At 42.1% G+C, this 17,996-nt stretch overlaps 2 protein-coding genes across 2 annotated transcripts in view; one reads left to right on the forward strand and one right to left on the reverse strand.

Annotated features, from left to right (window-relative positions):
* The first annotated feature begins 307 nt into the window (after positions 1-307).
* On the forward strand, positions 308-1,075 carry LOC108116113. Its single transcript, XM_017227836.2, has one exon. It carries the CDS (start codon positions 308-310, stop codon positions 1,073-1,075), a length of 768 nt encoding a protein of 255 aa, XP_017083325.2.
* Positions 1,076-1,695: 620 nt separating this feature from the next.
* LOC108116140 (hemicentin-2) overlaps positions 1,696-17,996 on the reverse strand; it is a 66,854-nt gene continuing 50,553 nt past the window's right edge. The window contains exons 3-8 of the mRNA XM_017227870.2: positions 17,413-17,705; positions 14,489-14,559; positions 10,315-10,475; positions 5,467-5,675; positions 4,854-4,959; positions 1,696-4,468 (exon numbers count right to left, since the gene is read on the reverse strand). Coding sequence (XP_017083359.1) covers positions 4,353-4,468; positions 4,854-4,959; positions 5,467-5,675; positions 10,315-10,475; positions 14,489-14,559; positions 17,413-17,705 — 956 coding nt within the window. The 3' untranslated portion in view covers positions 1,696-4,352. The remainder of the gene's footprint in view (positions 4,469-4,853; positions 4,960-5,466; positions 5,676-10,314; positions 10,476-14,488; positions 14,560-17,412; positions 17,706-17,996) is intronic.

Here is a 17,996-nt window from a genome sequence, read left to right on the forward strand (position 1 = left end):
CTGTTTGTAGGGTTTTATATTTGTAAATATAAACAATTGAGGGAGATGGTCCCACTAGAACTTATTAAATTGGCGGCAAAAGTTTTACAAACATCGGAAGATCGCCGTTCACATGAGCACGTTTAGTGTTATCGATAGTTGCAGCTTATTGGGTTATTCATCCCTGGCTTCTGCGCGTTTTTAATTGAATTCAATTTGTTACTAAAAGATTTAAAAAATTTCAATGGCTAAGTTATATTCGTATAATTATGATTTATTACAAATTACTGGGGATTCAATAGAATTCATCGATATTAATCAACAAGGAATGAAACTTGACGAGAGACAACTTATTATCGCGGGGGATAACACCGCCGACGACGTCTTTATAATCGAAGACAATATGTGCTCAGCTAAAGATTCCATCGAGAGTAAGCCTGAACAAGATTTCGCCGTCTTGATTGCTGCCATTGATACAATACAAAGTGATATTTCTGTTGATCCTGTGGGTAAGGAGTCCGAACCAATAGAAGTAACAGAAATAAAGTCTTCTGCTGGACAAGAGAACGTGGTGTACACCGAGCATCGTCTGATCCGCTTCCGAAACCAGAACATTGTGTTCCAGGCATACTCACCGCCCTCAATCCCTGGGTTGAATGCCTCTCATCTGCACCAAAACGTGCAGGACTGTTTTGGTTTCGACATGGTCGAAGTGGCCTGCAACCTGCTGAATTTGGCGGCTGCTCACATGGAGCCACCTGTTCATGTGGACGAGTTCACGCTGCGATCCATTGCCGATGGTTTGTCGGTATCCATGAAACACAAGGCCGACCCGGAGACTCCCCTGATCGGACGGGAGAGCATCGGTCGACTAGTGGCCGCTATTATCGTGGACAGGGAATCAGGAATCCTTTTGGCCTACGCCGTTGCCCAACTGGTGCCTCAGGCAATCACTGACGGCAAAACTGGAACTATGATGGGCATGATGCTTTATCAGGTTACTCGTGGCTTCGGCATCGACGACAACTACCGTCGCATCATCACCGAAAACACTGGAGCCGTTCTCTTGTTAGTGAACCAAATTCCAAAAGATTAGTTTCCTGGAAACCTATTTAAGAATATGGATCTTCTTCTATTTAAAGTTGAGCTCACTACAAAGAATCTTATCCAATAAGAAACTACGATTTCAATACTATTTAATTAGTTTATATTAGATTAATTTTAGATTTTAAAGCAATGAGCCTTACGTTTTGTTTTAGGATTTTACAAACAAAAATTACAAATATATTTATTTAAGTTTTAATAATTTCTAATTTGGTGTTTTATCAAATGTAATATCTTTATTTTTACATAACCCTTTCCTCTTATTAGGATAAGAAAAAGTACAACAATGATGTTCCCAGTTTTATAATTACTATGTAAAAAGAGAATCTGAAAAGAAAATTCACACAAAAAGAGATGGCAAACTTTATACATTTTTATATTTTACATTTTACCACAACCTTTTGAAAAGGTAAACTTTATTTTTTATGTTTTTATTACAATTACCTGACAGTTTTGAAAATAAAAGTTGGTGAACACTTTAAGCACCTTTCCTAATTAACCTAATTTTTTGATACACTATTATTGATTTTCTCATTTTATACTTACCATAAAAACAAAACATAAAACCTAAGAACTATCCAGATGCCAAGTCAACGAAAAGATCTCTTTAAGTTATTCAATTTTATTATTTTATTGTATGTAATGCAATAAATTTGTCAGTTAAAGTTTCACATAGTTCTTAGTTTCGTTTACATATGTATGTGTGTAAGTATTTCCATTCGTTATTAGTCGGTACTTAACAATAAACTTTGCTATATCATGAGTACACGTGAGTTCGAGTGTCTGTCTTTAAAAAGTAATGTCCACACCTCGCTTCGAAATCGGGACGTTAGGGGCGTGTAATGCGATTTATTTACAATTATTATTAATTTTATTTCTTAGGGGGAGGGGTGTTGATAATTACACGTATGGCGTCTATACCGTTAATCGAGTTGATGAAAAACACTTAAGAGCTTAGAAATGTATTTTGATTTCGATTTGTATAGTACTTGCTATGGTTCATATATGTACGCCGCTTAATTCTAACAAAGTTTCATTGTTCAACATTCACTTTTATAGGCTGTCCAATGGGGCTGCTTGTTGTTGGTGGCTTTTTGGAGGGAAAATAAAAGTGGAAATGAAAGTTGAGTAGGTGTGAGGGTGTGTAATAGGGTGGCTCAAAGGCGGTTAGCCGCAGACCGCGAGCATTTGATGCATGCAAGCCGGAATGTGTTAATTGTCCACACCCGTGAAAAGAATCCCAGTTAAATTAACCCTCTCCAGCCCCACTTTCCCGGCTGTAATATTGACCGCAGAAATTTATTCCCGTGGCTTTTTTCTCGCCCATCTGCTGAGCGTGTTTGCGTTGGCTCACAGCTGCTTGCGGTTAACTTGGCCCTGGATCAATTTGTTAAACGCTCAAAGGCGAGCGCATCATCAAGTATACGCAGGGTGTGACAAGCGGCGCCTTGGGACAATCGCACACATAATTAATGCCGCTTTGAGGGTATTGTTTGTGCGAGAGTGGGGGCATGTTATGTGTGTGTGTGTGTGTGTGGCCTGCACCTAATTGCAATTAAGTTGACGCTGCAGCCTCGATTTCCACGTAGGAGCTGAGACAACTTTAATTAATTTCAGGCGATTTTTATGGGATTTGCAATGGTTGGGGGAGTGTGTGTTCGGGTGTGTGTGTGTGTAATTAAAAAGGACGTTAAGTGGATAAATAAATACGAGGCGGGCCTGCGGGTTCGCGTTGCAATCGATGTTTACATTTTGTCCGTTTGATTTCGTTTTATTTATTTCTTGGCCGCCTTTGTCTCCTGCCTGCCTGCTATTTATTTATTTATTTTATATATTTATTTGTATCGTTTAAATGCAATTCATTAGTGTTTGGAATACGTCTCTCTGGTTGGATTCTGCCATTTATATTATTTGTATATTCAATTAATTTACATTTTTGTTGAACGATTTCGCAATAGAGTTATATACAGTTCGCGATTCAGTCCGCCCAATTCAATAAATTTACTTTCGTTATCAATTAAATTGTTTTTGTTTGCATTTCTGTTTTCTGTTTTCTGTTTTGTTGGATGTTGGATGTCCGTTGTCCGTAGTCCGTTGTCCGTTGTCCATTTCGATCAATGCACATGTATTTGCTATAATTTTTTGTTCCTTACGCAATTATTTACTTTATGAATTTGGTTTTTTGTCGCATGTTTCGAGCTTGTTCGTGAGATAAGAGCACATAAAATAGAGTTCCATAAATTGGCTATGCAAATGTTTGCGATGTCGCACACACATGTCGGAAAGTTCATATTTGTGGGTGTTCTGCTTACCAAAGATAATGTTAAATAAACTCCTTAAAAATCATACAGAACTTCTCCGACTCTCTGAATTTCCTGGGACGGCCTATTCGAAGGTATAACATTTTAGGTGAGTTTAATGGCAAAGGAAGTTGCATCTCTCGACAAGAAACAAGGTCAACAGAGGACGACACAGTCCGGTATTTGCTAAAAATAATAAATATTCAAAACTAACTGTCAGAGAGAGTGAGAGAGAGAGGGGGAGAAAGTGTGCGAAGAGTGCGGGAGATATGGCTAATTGAAAAGTTCAGCATGTCGCCACATAGGAAGGAGACTGCCAATGTTGTTCCAGACTCAAATTGCCATGCAAATTCGAGTTGAGTTTTTCCAAAAACGCATTCGTTTGATGGCAGGAATTTCCCGGAGTCCATCGCCCCTTCCTGGCTCGCTCATGCGACCCGAATGGATTCAGGATATCGATGCAATTTCACATCGGACTGCATAAATATTTACGGTTATGCGTTTATGCAAACTTACTCGGTATTTTCCACAAAACAGAGGCCCCGCAAGCATAACCAAATACGAAAATAAACCTAAACAAAAACCAAACAACAAATTCAGTTAGGAGACTGCCTAAGACTAGGGGCTTACTAACTAGTTCGCTTAGAGCCGTTAGAACTTACTATTAGCTGGGGTTCGGGATTCTCGAAACTGGCTGCGGTAATCTTGGGGATTACGGACTCATCCTCTATATGTATTGGTTATTAGTTAGTGGATAAAATCAACTAGCTTACAACATGCACTCGATTATTACGTTAAATCTCTCCATTCTCCTCTTTTCTTTCGTCTCGCTCTTTTGCTATTTGGGTCTATCAAATTAATTTGGTTTTATACTTTTTACGTTGGCAGAGTGTTGGGCTTCCCATCTTCTCACTTTCTAGTAGTTGCTGTGCTTCCGGCCATTCAGTTTGGCTTGGCGGCAGTGACTTGTCATGTGCGGTGGCCCACTCCGATGATGATGACGCCGAGTAGGAGGGCCAGGATGCTGAGGGCGTAGGCCCGGGTGGTGGCTGCCGATGAGGTGACCGCCGAGGCCGAAGATTCGCCTACGAAAATTCAAGGAAAATGTCATATATTGCGTTAATTTTTCTGCTCTGTTTGGAAAGATTATATAATAATACAGTTTAGATTGTTTATACATTTTGTTCTTTCATCTCTCATTTAAAGTATATCTTTAAATAATTGATAGTTTGTAATTTATCTTTGCTTAAGATTTGAAAATTAACAAATTGCCAAAAGATTCCACAAATTTTCTAGAACGGCAGATTACTTTTTTTCACCCTTTTTAGAATACAATTTAAATCAAATTTAAATTAATTTAAGTAAATTTCCTTTCCATATTTTCTTTTCTACAGTTAAAGCCAAACTGTTCGACTTAAATTCCTAGAGTATTGGCATTCTAGCGTGGATATTCCCAGCTCTGCAACTCACCATTTATTATGTTCAGCGTTACGGTCGCACTGCGGCTATTCGACGGGCTACATGTGTAATTGCCAGTATCGCGCTTCTTGGCCGACTCGATGATTAATGAGCCAATCTGCAGGAGAAGAAAAAACCAGGCCCATACAGTTGCAGACTCAAGTGCCCGGAGGAAAAGTTGGAAAAAGAAAAAGATAAACACAGGCAGTTTTCATTCGGACATGGACACACGTATTCCAAATATTGGGCATGTGCCGGAACTGACTTCTTGTGCTCGGTGGCAGGGGCAACAAAGTTATGGCCAGGCAATTAGGCCAAATGCGACAAAACCGAAACTTTTGTGAAACAATATTATAATATTTCTTGCTGGAACAGCGGCAGCCAAGAATTCATTGGAAATTGAGAGTAATTAAATTAAAATCAACAAGGGAGTTTTTTGTTCACGGCTAAGTGGAACAGGCCCTGGGTTACAGAGGCCGAAAATTGAAGTCTCTTTGGCATTATTTAATGTTTGAAGTTTTTATAATAAATAAATATATATTACTCCGATCCAAAGTACAGAAAATAACTTTGTTAAAAATCAATAAATTAATAAATGACTGCTAATTTTTCTCAGTGAACTTACCGTGCTCTGGCCATCGCCGGAGGCCTCCGGTAGGTTGGGATCCATTTGCGTGCGGTGGCGGCGGGAGTCGGCCGCCAGTTGCTCTGTGCCGTGGTACCACATGATGAACGTGGGTGGCTCCAAGGCGCCGCGCACGATGCAGCGTAGCACCACGTTGCTGCCCGCCTTCACGTAGCGGTCCGGTTCTCCCAGGATCTCCGTGCGGGGCACTGAAGGAGGCGAAAGAGACGAGAAGAATCAGAGGAGTGTACATAAGTGGAAGTGGCAAATTCGGCGCTCCAAAATTGTGTCATTTCGCTAATCTATAGAATTAACAGCTGCGAGTCACGTCGCACACGTAAATCTGGCTGTGGCAGAGCGGCACTCCGCCTCCGAAGAAAATCCACTTTTCAATTTTTCACTTACTGATTCCCAGCTACCAGCATGAACTACCCACCTCCCGACCCCGCAGTCGGGCTGATTTTTTGGCCAACAGACACGCACATGCATAACAAACTAAGGGTTGTGTCAAACAAAAATGGAAGAAGAAAAGCAGCCAAAGAAAAATCGAGGAAAAAAGGCGGTGAATAAAAAGCACATACAAACGAACAAGTTGGAAATGTTGGCGCATACATTTTCACACGACCTTCCCCGCCCGGGCATCGCCAGGCCCCCGGAAAAGTGGGAAAACTGGTCGTCTTCATTTGCCAGCGCAACGCGTGGAGCGACGTGAGCTTTGAAATTTGACAAAATCACGTATACGCCGAGTTTTCACTGCTGTTACACAAAAATGTGCAAAATGAGTGCGCCGAGAATTTACACAAAATACCCGACTATGCCCCAGAGTATCTGTGTGGGCTTCTAGTTGTAGTGTAGTAGTGCCGTACTAGTACAACACGCGCCACGTTTTGGTTTGACACCAAACTGTGTCAGCTTGTCAAAATCGTCATGTTGTTGCATGTTAGTTTTCCAGCTGCTTGACTGGAGATTCCGCGTCACAGCAGCAGCAGCAAAAAATATGAAAAAAAAGGTGGGGAAAAAGTATATACAACACATATATAGAGCCGCTGAAGCAGCAGCAAGTGCAATGTTATTAGCAACCGTTCTACTTTATCACCCACGCAACTCGACTCTGGGGATATCGCAGCCCGGTGAGAGAATAATTTTCCAGTCGGCGAATTGTGGCACGCATATGGCTCAAATTAAGTCGAGGGGGAGTGGGATTGGTGTAATTAAAAGAGGGACTTTTTAATTCACTTAATTTACTTCATCTACGGTAAATGTAAATGTAAATCCATTCAAGGAATTTGTATTAACTAAGAACTTTAAATAGTTACTATTTGAATAAAGTAATTTGAGAAATATAATAATCTTATTTATCATATGTGTTATACATTTCAAAATTGTTATTAATTTCTATTTAATTTGCACCCTTGGACTGCAAGATAAATGCAAGGATATTTTGTACTTTGATAGAAACCCAGTGCCGACGTCAGATGTAATTTAATTCCAATTAGGAAATTATATTTAAATTGAAATTTCTGATAAACCTCTGTCCCTAGCTATCTTTACCAGAATGACGAAATGAATCCAAATCGCATTGAAAACTTCAATTGAGAAGTAAATGTGGTATTATAAGGAGTCGGTTTCAAATTAGATTCATTAACAACATCGATTCACGAACTATTATGCTGGGTCTTTAGAGATTATTCTGAAAAGAAAAGAAGCTGAATGGAAACCGCAAAAACAGAAACCCCGAAAACTTTGCGAACAAACTAAAGTTGACCACACTTTCGGCTAATTCACCGAGCACACAGAGAGCAGCATCCCGGGGGGAGTGGAATTGGTTGAGAGTGTCAAGCGAATTGCACCAACTTAAATTAATTGAGTTTATGGCAAAATGCTTTTAGGGAAATTAGTTGAGGGGAGGTGAGCGAACATCACAGGGAACATTGTCACTTTTGATGGTGAGATAAAATGCGTTCCAAAATAAAAGAAGACGAGAATATATATATATAATAAAACCCAAAGAAAACCCCAAAATTGGCTTTGGCCATACGAGATTAGCAGCAAATTAAATAAGCAGACCGAGTCATCCAAGAATGAATACGAAATCAGGAATCGGGGAATGGAAAGCTCAGGCCGAGGAGATGAGATGAGCTGGGCAGAAGGCGAAAGCGAATCTCATAAAACCAAATCTAGTTTGTCGTTCAATGATGCAGAAAAAAATATATTCATTCGTTCATTCGGCATTCATGTGTGAGCGTGGCCACCACCACCAAGACACCATGGGTGTGAATGCCTTTTTTTTTGGCGCGAAAAGCTCTCCCATGGATTCTGATAATAATAAATATAAATCTGGCAAGTTACCCGGGCAAAGTTTAAAAGATTATTACACAAGTTTGCAGCTAAGCAGACTTGATGTTTTTCGGGGCATTAACAACGATTTGGCTCCATTGTGCTGCCCATTTCGGTGACCTAGAAACTTGAGTAAATGAACCAAAACCAAAGAAACTGACATTTTAACCAGCAACAAAGCAAACAAGAATCTCCTGCCCCAGAATCCACTCCCCCTGCCGCTGTTAACATAACAAATTGACCGAAAACTACGAGCCTATTACCCCAACTTTGGCTGTGCATCCGAATATGGGCCAGAAATCAAGCAGCAAGCAGCCTGAAAAGGCCAAACCCTCAACATAAAATCCATTGCCAAAGACTCGGAATCGAATTCATTCGAAGGTGGTGGTGGTGGGTCAAGGCGGCTGATTTGGGCAGTCGGCGTTGGGCAATGGGCGATGGGCGATGGGCAGTGGGTGGTGCAAAAATCGACAACATGCAAAGGGAGTTTTAGCCGTTTGCACAGACAAAACGATGCAATAAATACAAATTACATGGCAAAGGCACAAAATCAGCCAAGCAGCGCGACACCAAAAGAAGAGAGGCGATATAGGGTGGGCAAAAACTGGCAGGAAAAAACTGACACGAATAACTGCAAAGGGGTGGTCGAGAGGCGGGGGCGAATAGGTGCTGCCGATAATGGTTATGGCCAACTGAATTGGGAGAAAAGGAGCAAAGGAACCGGAAGGACCATGCACACCCAAATTCAACTTCAAACAAACAAAGGCCGATTGGACCACGGCAGGGAAATGGGGAATGGGAAATGGAAATGGCCATGGATGAAGGCCAAACGACTGCAAATAATGGTTCTGCCGAAAGAGATGGCAAAACGGGGCCAGAAAGAGACGGATCGTCGAATCCCCGCCGGGCATGAATAGAAATCCTTTATGCTTAAACTTGTCGTTAGATTAACGCAAATGTGGCCGCGCATACGAAATTCAGATAGTCGAATATTTTTTGGCTCCAGATGGATACCTGTTGGCTGCCACGCCCTACTTTCATTTCTGATTTTCTCCAAAAAAAAAAACACAAACAGAATTCGATCTTCAAAGATAAAGGATACTGTGGAGTTTGTTTCAAGGTTGAAATCAAAAAAAACTTTTAAAAATAGCAAATCCTAAAAGTGCAAATCCAGTTTTTCTTGAAGATAATAGTAAATTTGATTATTAAGTTTTTCTAGTTAACAAAGATTTTCTTTCAGTGCACACCCACACATGAGGCTTTGGCATATATGCGCAAGTGTTTAGCATACAAATTAGCTGAGCCGGAAATGCGAAAATCACTTTTTGGCAACACCATTATCCAGTCGATTGCCCTTGCCCTCCTTTTCCCAGCTCACCCCACCAGCTGGGCATGATGTGTCCCTTTTTTGCCAGCAGCTCCTTGGGCTGGATCTCCATAAAACCAAAGTGTTAGTTGGATAAAAGAAAATTCAATTTGTTGGCTTCAAATGCAAATTGACTTTTTACTTTCACTGCCTGGCGCTCTCCTTTTCGTTGCTATCTGAGCCGGGCTAAATTGACCTTAAATTGTCAAAGAATTTGAAATGATGGTGTTATTCCCGGCAAGAATTGTCTGTCCGTCCCAAGGGCGGTGTTTTTTCCTTGGCCGTGGCCTGGGATTCGGTGTAAAACAAAACCGCAAAACGGACAGATGGGCTGGCGAAGTTGCAACTGCAATCGTTTCAAATGAATGCATCCGTGTCATAGATAAAATCCGAAATCCAATACCAGTGGCCAAAAAATATTCGCACTGATTTCTGTGTCATAGCCCCAAGCAATGCGGTTGTTATTGTGTCGGCCAGATAAATAATGTGAGCCATAGGGCCAGGCAAATTTCATATCAATTACAGGGCCCAGAACATCCTCCGATGCCCTCGACTGACATTTACATTGTTCATTTGGCCTGCTGCTGCTGCTGCTAGCAGTAGTGGTGCTGCTGTTTCTTCCGGTATGCAAACATGAAATTTAATTAACTTTTTACTCAGTGCTCAGTGTGTGTGTGTGTGGCTGAGTGGCTGTGCATCTGTGAAACCAAAACGAAACCAGAACCCAGCACGTAAAAGTTTTCTCGTTAAAAAACTTGACCGACCGACCAAAGAAATTCTCCGTCCGTTGGTGCGAGTGTGTGCTTTCTGATATTCTTTATTTTATGTTTTTTTTTTTTTTTAGCATTTCAATGGCAATGGTCAGCAGCCGCAATTTGAATGCAATTTAGTGAGTAATTTGAAATGCAGCAGCCGCATGAAACATGCAAAGATCTCGGCCCATGTGTGGCCCTGCCCTTTGTGAGTGGACTGCAAAGTTTTCGCATTTACTGTCGCTTGACCTATGCCCTTTGCCCACAAGCCTCCAGCCGCCCGCCCGCAAATTATACGCTCCAACTCACTTAGGGCCCAGTGTCTGAGTGCGAACTCATATTCATAAGTCCTAGCATTTCATGTTCATGTTCACGGTCTTGGCCCTGACTTACCCACAACTTGCAGCTGGACACGCGCGCTCACTTTCGGCTCCGTGGAGACCTGGCACTCGTAGGACCCTGCATCCCGGGCCTGCACGTACTTGATCTGCAGGGTCCAGTACTTGTCCGGCTGCTTGATGGCCAGGAATCTCTGGTCGGCTATGAAGACGGCCCTGGAAAAAGGGTAACGAAATTTACATTAGTTAGTAAGGTGCTGGGACATATAATAAACTTGTCTGTATTATAAAAACACAGATTGCTTATAGTATTTATAGTATTATAGTATTAGATTCTTGGAGACCAGGTCAATATTTTAATATGGAAAACCATTGATAAATGGTTTATATTCTTCGTTCTTACACAGCAAAACCACGCACGGTAGCTAAAGCGAAGAATCTCTAATAAGATAGCCTTCGCCACTAAGCCACGCGTTTATTACCTGCTTTAAAACTCCAGGTGGCCAGGTGGATACCACAAGCCATTGGGACTGACTTTAAGCGCACATAGTACATACCAAGGGTGCAGCATAAATTCTAAACAAACGAACAATGGCGGCAGACCCACTTAGTCGAGTCCTCGCTAAGTCCGCTACTAATGGCCACTCAAAAGACACTCAAAGTTATTTAGTTGCGGCATTTAAGCGGCAACTAGAGAAAGAGACGGCAGCAGCAAGTGGGAAAGAGTTGACAACAAAGTTGCGTGTTTGGGGCAGGCAGCATGCAAATGTTTTCGTTGGGGCCAGAAAGGGGAGAGGTATATGAAGTCAGTAGTAAAATAAGTTGCGTTTAATGTCATTGTTGCGATATTTTTGTTCCTTCTTGCTAGTTGGGCCTCCGCATCCCTCTCGCCCCTCTGGGCACCCCTAAATTGTCCCCTGCACTTTGCCTAAAGTGCAAAAATGTTTCCGTCATTTGGCTAAAATGCAGCGGAATGCCCACGCCCACTGCACACATGCGTTGACATTGCTTATTATGTGCCCCAAAGCCTGGACCCTGCTCACCCTACCCCACTCTACCCCCCTTAGTAACAAGTTTTGATGCTAAACCCAGATTAGACCCTTGCGTTTTGCACTCGTAAAACTCGACATTTTATGACTTTTGCCATTTCCTCGGTGCCCCGTTTTTCCTCCCCAGCTAAACTGTACACCCCTGCTCTCTCTCTGGATTTCTTATCAAGATTTTGTGGTTACTTTATAATTTTCATTTCATTTTAAAGTTTTCCCAGCGCGCTCTTCTCATCCTTTTCCCTTATTTGCCATATACATTTTTGTACAACTCCTTTTGGCCGGTTCCCATTCTGTGGCTTTCTGCCGGTCTCTGCGCTCGTTTCTCAAGTACTGGGGAGTGACCCGATCCGGCATAAGTTTCCATCTTTCCATCTACAATTTATTGTTGTGGAAGGAAACTCTGTGCCGCTGTGAGCCGGTCCCTTTTGCCCTTCTGTGATATTAGCCACTCGTTTACTCCGCTCGGTTGGGTGCATGCAAAAAATATTCCTCAAGTGGGCTAATCAAATCCTTTCGGACTTTCCTTTTTGCCGACATGAAAAATATGATCTGTATTTTATTACCAACATGAATATTTAAATTTAATTATTTATATGAGTAAAGGGTAGAAAAAACTCCAACAAATATTTACTCTGCGTTGTTCTCATTAACATAAGATCGATTTTTTATGAGGAATTCTTGTAGGTATTAGGTTTGATCCGCGATATAAATAAGAACAGCTGAATGCTGATTTCAAAAGCTAAATAGAAACCAATCATATAATAATCAATTGCACTTATTCATTTTGATAAGCTCTTATAGTTTTCCTAAGCAACCGACACTAAGACTGTTTCCTTATATTCCATATGCGATATTAATAGGGACTCCCTAAATTACTCTCAAGGGAATGAGCTCCCCCAAAGGAGCACAATTTCCGTAGGGACTGTTTGTGAGTGCGGAAGGTGTCCTTTCGCAGGATAGGTGGTGCGGAGTCTTTCACTTTGACCTCAGACGTACGAGTATCTGCCATGATTTTCTCCCCTCGCCGGAGAGTTTCATTTCCTTTGCTTCGTTTATCGCATCAGAGCTTTTGCTGCAGCTTGTTGCGGTTGCCACTCGGAGAATCCCATTAAGAGGAAGCTCATCTCCTGCTGCACATGCAACTCCTGCCATGTGGCACACCGTGTGTGTGTGTATGTGCTCACAGATAAGAGATAACAAAGTAGCTGAGAAACACCTGGCTGGGTAATTACCTCGACCGCCGCCCAAGGACCCCTCATTTCTGGGCAAGTAATCCTTTGTGCGGTTCGAGAATGGGAATTGGGCGGGCGGCTATAAATTGAGGAAAGCATGTGTCCAGCGGCAAACAAAGGACGCCATTGCACGTGACATTTATATGATAGTGTAAACACATCATTTGCGCCATTATACAACACACTAGCAGTGTCGCTGGCTAAAAGTTTTTGAAATCTATTCCCATTATGTTTGATATGCCGGGGAACTGCTGGCGAAGGACAAACAGTTGGGGTTTTCTTTCTGAGCTGGCAAAAAGAAAACTTTCTAGATAAATGTGACAGAAGACACTGGAGCAGGAAAGAACTCGACGCACACAATCAACTGGCAGCGGAAGCATCGAATGCAGGAAGACCAACTTGGCCCGAAATGAGGCGTGGCATCTAGTGGGGGCACTGAGGATCTGAGGACACTCCTCTGGCAGCGGGCACTGCAGGAAGCAATCAGTAAGGACACTATCTCAGCTAAATTTCAATGCTCGCCGCCCAGCAATGTTTGCCTTCAGCCAGTCATTCATTCGTGCCCAGCCATTCATCCTGGCTAACACAGATACTCACATACACACCGTGGGCCATGGGCCATGGGCCATCGGCATTCCCATCTCCCCATACAGACACCAACATATGGGAGCCACTCCGCCAGGAGGACAAACAAGCTGGCTGTCTTATCTAATGTGAAAGGTTCATTGGTTTTACTTTTCTATCAAAGTAATAAGCTGGAAATGTTTGCCTGCCTCCCCCCGCATCTTCCAATGTCCTAAAAGGCAAACGTGGCTGAACCAGAGGAAGGCCAAGATGCACTGAGAAATTTGAGCTTGGTCATTCCATGTAAACCGTGGTTAAGTTATCTCTTCTTCATTACTATTCAGATGAAACATTTTCTTGAATTTTAGGTCCCTGGGACCATTTTTGATTTAATTCTCCGCGGAATAGTTTCAACCGCAAGAACCAAGTTTAAAATGAACCAAATCTATTTTAAAATTGTAATCCAAAGAAAAATACTCTGGATTTTTTGAAAGTGTAAAATGACAGACAGAGGGAAACAACAAGCCGAGTTAAAGACAGTTTGAAGTAAAGTTTGCTGCATTTGAAGAGGAGGGGGATGGAAAAATGCAATGAAATTGCACACTTGCGTTTCCGCTTGGTGTGTCATACAGGAAAAATAAGAAAAACAGGAAAAACTGGAGAAAGAACATATCCACCATCCTCAACTTCGAATCATTGATGACACACCTGCGCTCCTCTGGCTTCGGGACACGCAGATTGGAATTGAAAAGGCTCTTCGGAAGCTTCAAAGTTTGTGCTCCTAATTCATTTTGTTGTAAATTGTTTTCGTCTCAATTGAGTTTACAAAAATATCTGTGGAAATGGAATGGACAATCTCCATGGAGTTGTATCAAAAGGATGGAGAAATAAGTAAAAGTCTTTCAAAGTGGGGGTTAATCATACTCCAGGGCTAAAAGTTATCCTCAAGGCTTAACCAACCGTTCGTCGTCATACATTTTGCAACTCGTAATATTTTAATTGGCAAATATCATTAATGCTGTCTGCCATTCATTACTTTCCTACATATGCCCAAAATGTCTGAGACAGAGCCATCAGTAAATCACTAACATAATTGTATACTTAAATCTGTGCGTGCGTACGATTGCAAGAATAGCAGTTGAAATCGAGACAGATATCTATATATATATATATCAGTAATTACGCAAATATTTATGCTCATCTGTGAATTATTACGTTTATAGCACTTGTGCTGTCAATTACGTAAAATAACAGCCCTGCGTCCCCAAGGCAGCCGAGAATGTCCAGCAGAAGGCAGAAAATTGATTTGTAATTGTCAGCAGATACAGCAGAGGCTCTCTTCGAGCCTCGATTTCAAATGCCTGAAAATGAGTTTGTTAATTACCTGTCAACGGTCAAGATGTGTCCATCTCGCAGGCGAATCCAGGATACCGATTTGTTGCCCAGCTGTTTGACCTGTGAGAAAGATAAACAAATCAATTTAGTCTTGACAGTGAGGTTAAAAATATATTTAACTGTATTTCGATAAATTAAATAAAAATAAGTAAATATAATGAAATAGATAGGTAACTGAAGAATGCCATTAACAGATTTCCTAAATGCTTTTCCCCATCAGACACTGGAGTACCTTCGAGAGGGACCTCAACTGAGAACTGGCCCTGCGCTCCATTAGGAATAAGGAGATCCTCTGGTGATTAGACGATCTACATGGGCATTGCTCAACAAGTGGAAGAGAAATTTCAAAGTGCCGCCACACACACACGCGCTTACATTAAATTACTGCATCGAAATGCAGATGGGGAAGTGGGGGCTAGTGGCTGCCCACAGAAACTACATTGAAATGTAATTAAATACCGAAATGAACATGAAACCTCGGCCAGAGAGACAGATGGACAAACGCAGGGAGCCAACGAGGCTCAGGAGGCAGAGCAGAGGCATCCGCATGTTTCAGATATTATCGAAATGTGTCGTAGTTAGTAAATCTAAAATGCATTTATATTCGCACAAACACGGCAGCAGCAGCATCTCTGTTTGCACTGCAACGATTTTGTCCATTCAACACTTTGGTCCTGGTTTGGTTTAGTCTAGGACTAGGGTTTTGGTGGTAGGTGGGCCATAGTAGGCCTCCGACTCCAGCAGGGGATCCATTAAATGTTTAGGTCCTGTCACCGCCCTGTAATACCGTTGTAATGGTCTCATTAGGAGCTCGTTTCGTGTGTTGCATTTAATTGGGCATTGAGCATCGGCCTGGTCGCAGGTGGATTACTAATTTAGTTTTGTGGAAAATTCCATTTCCAAGATTACTCTTGATTGCAACGACATTAAGAATCAGTCTACAGTCTTCCTCCACCTTATTCTCCTGCAAACCATTTCATTGAAGTGCGCATTCTTTGGCCAGAACAAAAGTTAAGCTTCGACTATTACAAATAAGCTGCTGCTTGGAATATTTCAAATAAGCCAATTGCCCCGAAAGGATGTACTACTAGTCCACCTGCTGTCATCGAATGCCCGGACAAGTGAGGCCAATTTGAAAAGAAGCGGACCGAAGAGCAATCTTTGTCTGACTCCTGTCCCAGTACCCCAGTATCCCCGTATCCTTCGATGTCCCTCCTCTGGCTAAGAGGACTCACTCAACTGTGGCACTTAATGCAGCATTTGAACAGAGAATGGAATGAAAGGCTCCCGGAGAATGGAGAACGGAAAATGGCCAAAGGAGCATCGAGCAAACTGGGCGTGTCATCCTGGACGGGCATAAAGTGTAAAGCCAACGACGAGTAATTGACGAAAATTGAGATGCGAGCCTTATACTTTTCATTCCTGGATCGGGAACTGATGGCTGGTCTCGAGGTTGGATGCTGGGATGCGGAAGGCTGTGGGTGGCTTGAGGAGCTGTCTAGGCTGTCGTTTGCTGAACTCTGCGGAGGAGCACTTAATTGACCATGACAACAAGAAATTAACATTGCTCGGCTGGAAAATTACAGAACACAGGCCTCTCCCTCCCCCTCTCATGTATTAAATATTTCAGCCGCGATTAATGCGAAATTTTCCAATGCCTTGTTCTTTGCCAGGAATTTAAGTTCTGGGAATAAAATTCACTTCAAAGCTTTGGATGGATTGGATGAATTAGGCTTAAAATTTAAGGCTTGAAAATTATGAATCTTTTGTTAGTAGATCTTCCTAGCCTGCAGCTATATTCAGGGGTTTATATTTAACAGCTATTGATAACAATAATGTTAGTTCTGCCGGCAAACTAGGCATCTTCTGTTTATATTTCCAGTTAATCATCAAACAAATGGCCGAGGGATGGTCTAACGCTTTAATCCCTGGCTTAGAGTCTAAATTAAATAAATATTAAATAATTAGCCGGGACTTTCCATTGGCAAAGGAGTCACGTAACGTGTCTGACCTCGACACCAAAAACTTGGCACCGATTGCGATGCCATAAAACTAATTTGTTGAAATTTAATTTTCAGTTTTCGTTTATGCTAAATAAAATATTTACAACTTGTAAGCAAACAATTTGCCCGGCTGCGTGCCTCGGGCATTTTCCATTTCCACATCCTGCTGGCCATGGCTTCCCCCCCAGATCTTCATGTTGGCCTTTAAACACCTGCGCAAACAATGGAAAAGCGTGTGAGAAATCGCCTGAGAGAGTCTTGGCCACGTTTGTTTGGCATTTGTTTTTGAGCCTGGCGTTATATACACAGTCTGCGGTCACACCTCGTCTCCATCCTCATCCTCCACCCCGTCTCCGTCAGGACGTTTCGGCATCCACAAATATTTGCGCAATAAAATTTAATGTGTTTTCTATTAGGACCTCGTTCAGGTCACGCTGATGGGGGCAGACCCAACAACAATAATAGTAATAATTACAAATAAAAACACGCACGCACCTCCACTAAACGCACGCAACTTTGTTTACTAAGGTACAGGCGAAATTCCCTAGCTCGAACATGAACAGGTAAGCCATGAAGTAATGAATTCTAAAGGATGTCTGACACTTTTTTTAATTCTGGTAAATTTGTGAGATTTTGTTAATAAATATTTAAATTCTAAAAGAATTTGCATTTATAAAAGTAAAAACCAAACTTAAAGTTTTTAATGATATAAAATGAATAATTTTTTCAACAACTCTATATATCGTTTTCTTAACCAAGTTTGAGTTAGGGATGTTCGACTGTACTCGCAATCAAATGGGAAATAAAAGCTGGAATTATGAATTTATTTTTTTGCTAGTTTAGCTTGTTTAGCTTGGGAAAATTGAGACTGTTTGGAAGGAGATAGAATGGGAGTTGGAGGAGCACTTACCCGACAGGGCAGATACGCGTGTGTCCCGATCTGAGTGGTCACATTGGAGGTGGCATAGCCATCCAGATAGGGCTCCACGAGTCCCGATGTCGCCAACAGGGCGGATGCCTCCGGCAGAAGCGAGGACACTTGAGCCAAGCTGGAAAATGCGGTCGCCGATGATGGGTCGCTGCTCTCATCGGAACTGATGGCGGTGGAGGCTGCCGATGACGACGATGTCCCTGCCTCTCCTCCGGATCCAGATCCAGATCCATTCCCGCCTGCCGCCTCCGCCGAGGTCTGTGTGTGCGATGCTGAAATTGATTTGGGGGCAGCCCAAGAGAAACGGGAGAAAAAGTAAGAGAAAAGTGGATTTCTTGTTAATCGAAATGACAATTTTGGGCTTCGATTTCACCAGAGCACATGTCACGTACAGGGCGCTACTGATGCTGGTGTTTGTGTTCGGTTGGGTGGGGTTTTTGGGTGGTCTGTGTTAGCTGATTGGACATTAAAGCTGCAGGCAAACATCCAGCTTTAATTTGCATACATGTGTGTCAACATGGAAGCAGGGCCATAACATTTAAGTCGACGGTATAAAACATTTT

Source organism: Drosophila eugracilis, unplaced genomic scaffold (genome assembly GCF_018153835.1).
Source record: "Drosophila eugracilis isolate 14026-0451.02 unplaced genomic scaffold, ASM1815383v1 contig_1873, whole genome shotgun sequence".
NCBI lineage: Eukaryota > Metazoa > Arthropoda > Insecta > Diptera > Drosophilidae > Drosophila > Drosophila eugracilis.

Coding starts and splice junctions, on each gene's coding strand:
- LOC108116113 (XM_017227836.2), top strand. CDS start 308: ATGAAACTTGACGAGAGACAACTTATTATCGCGGGGGATAACACCGCC.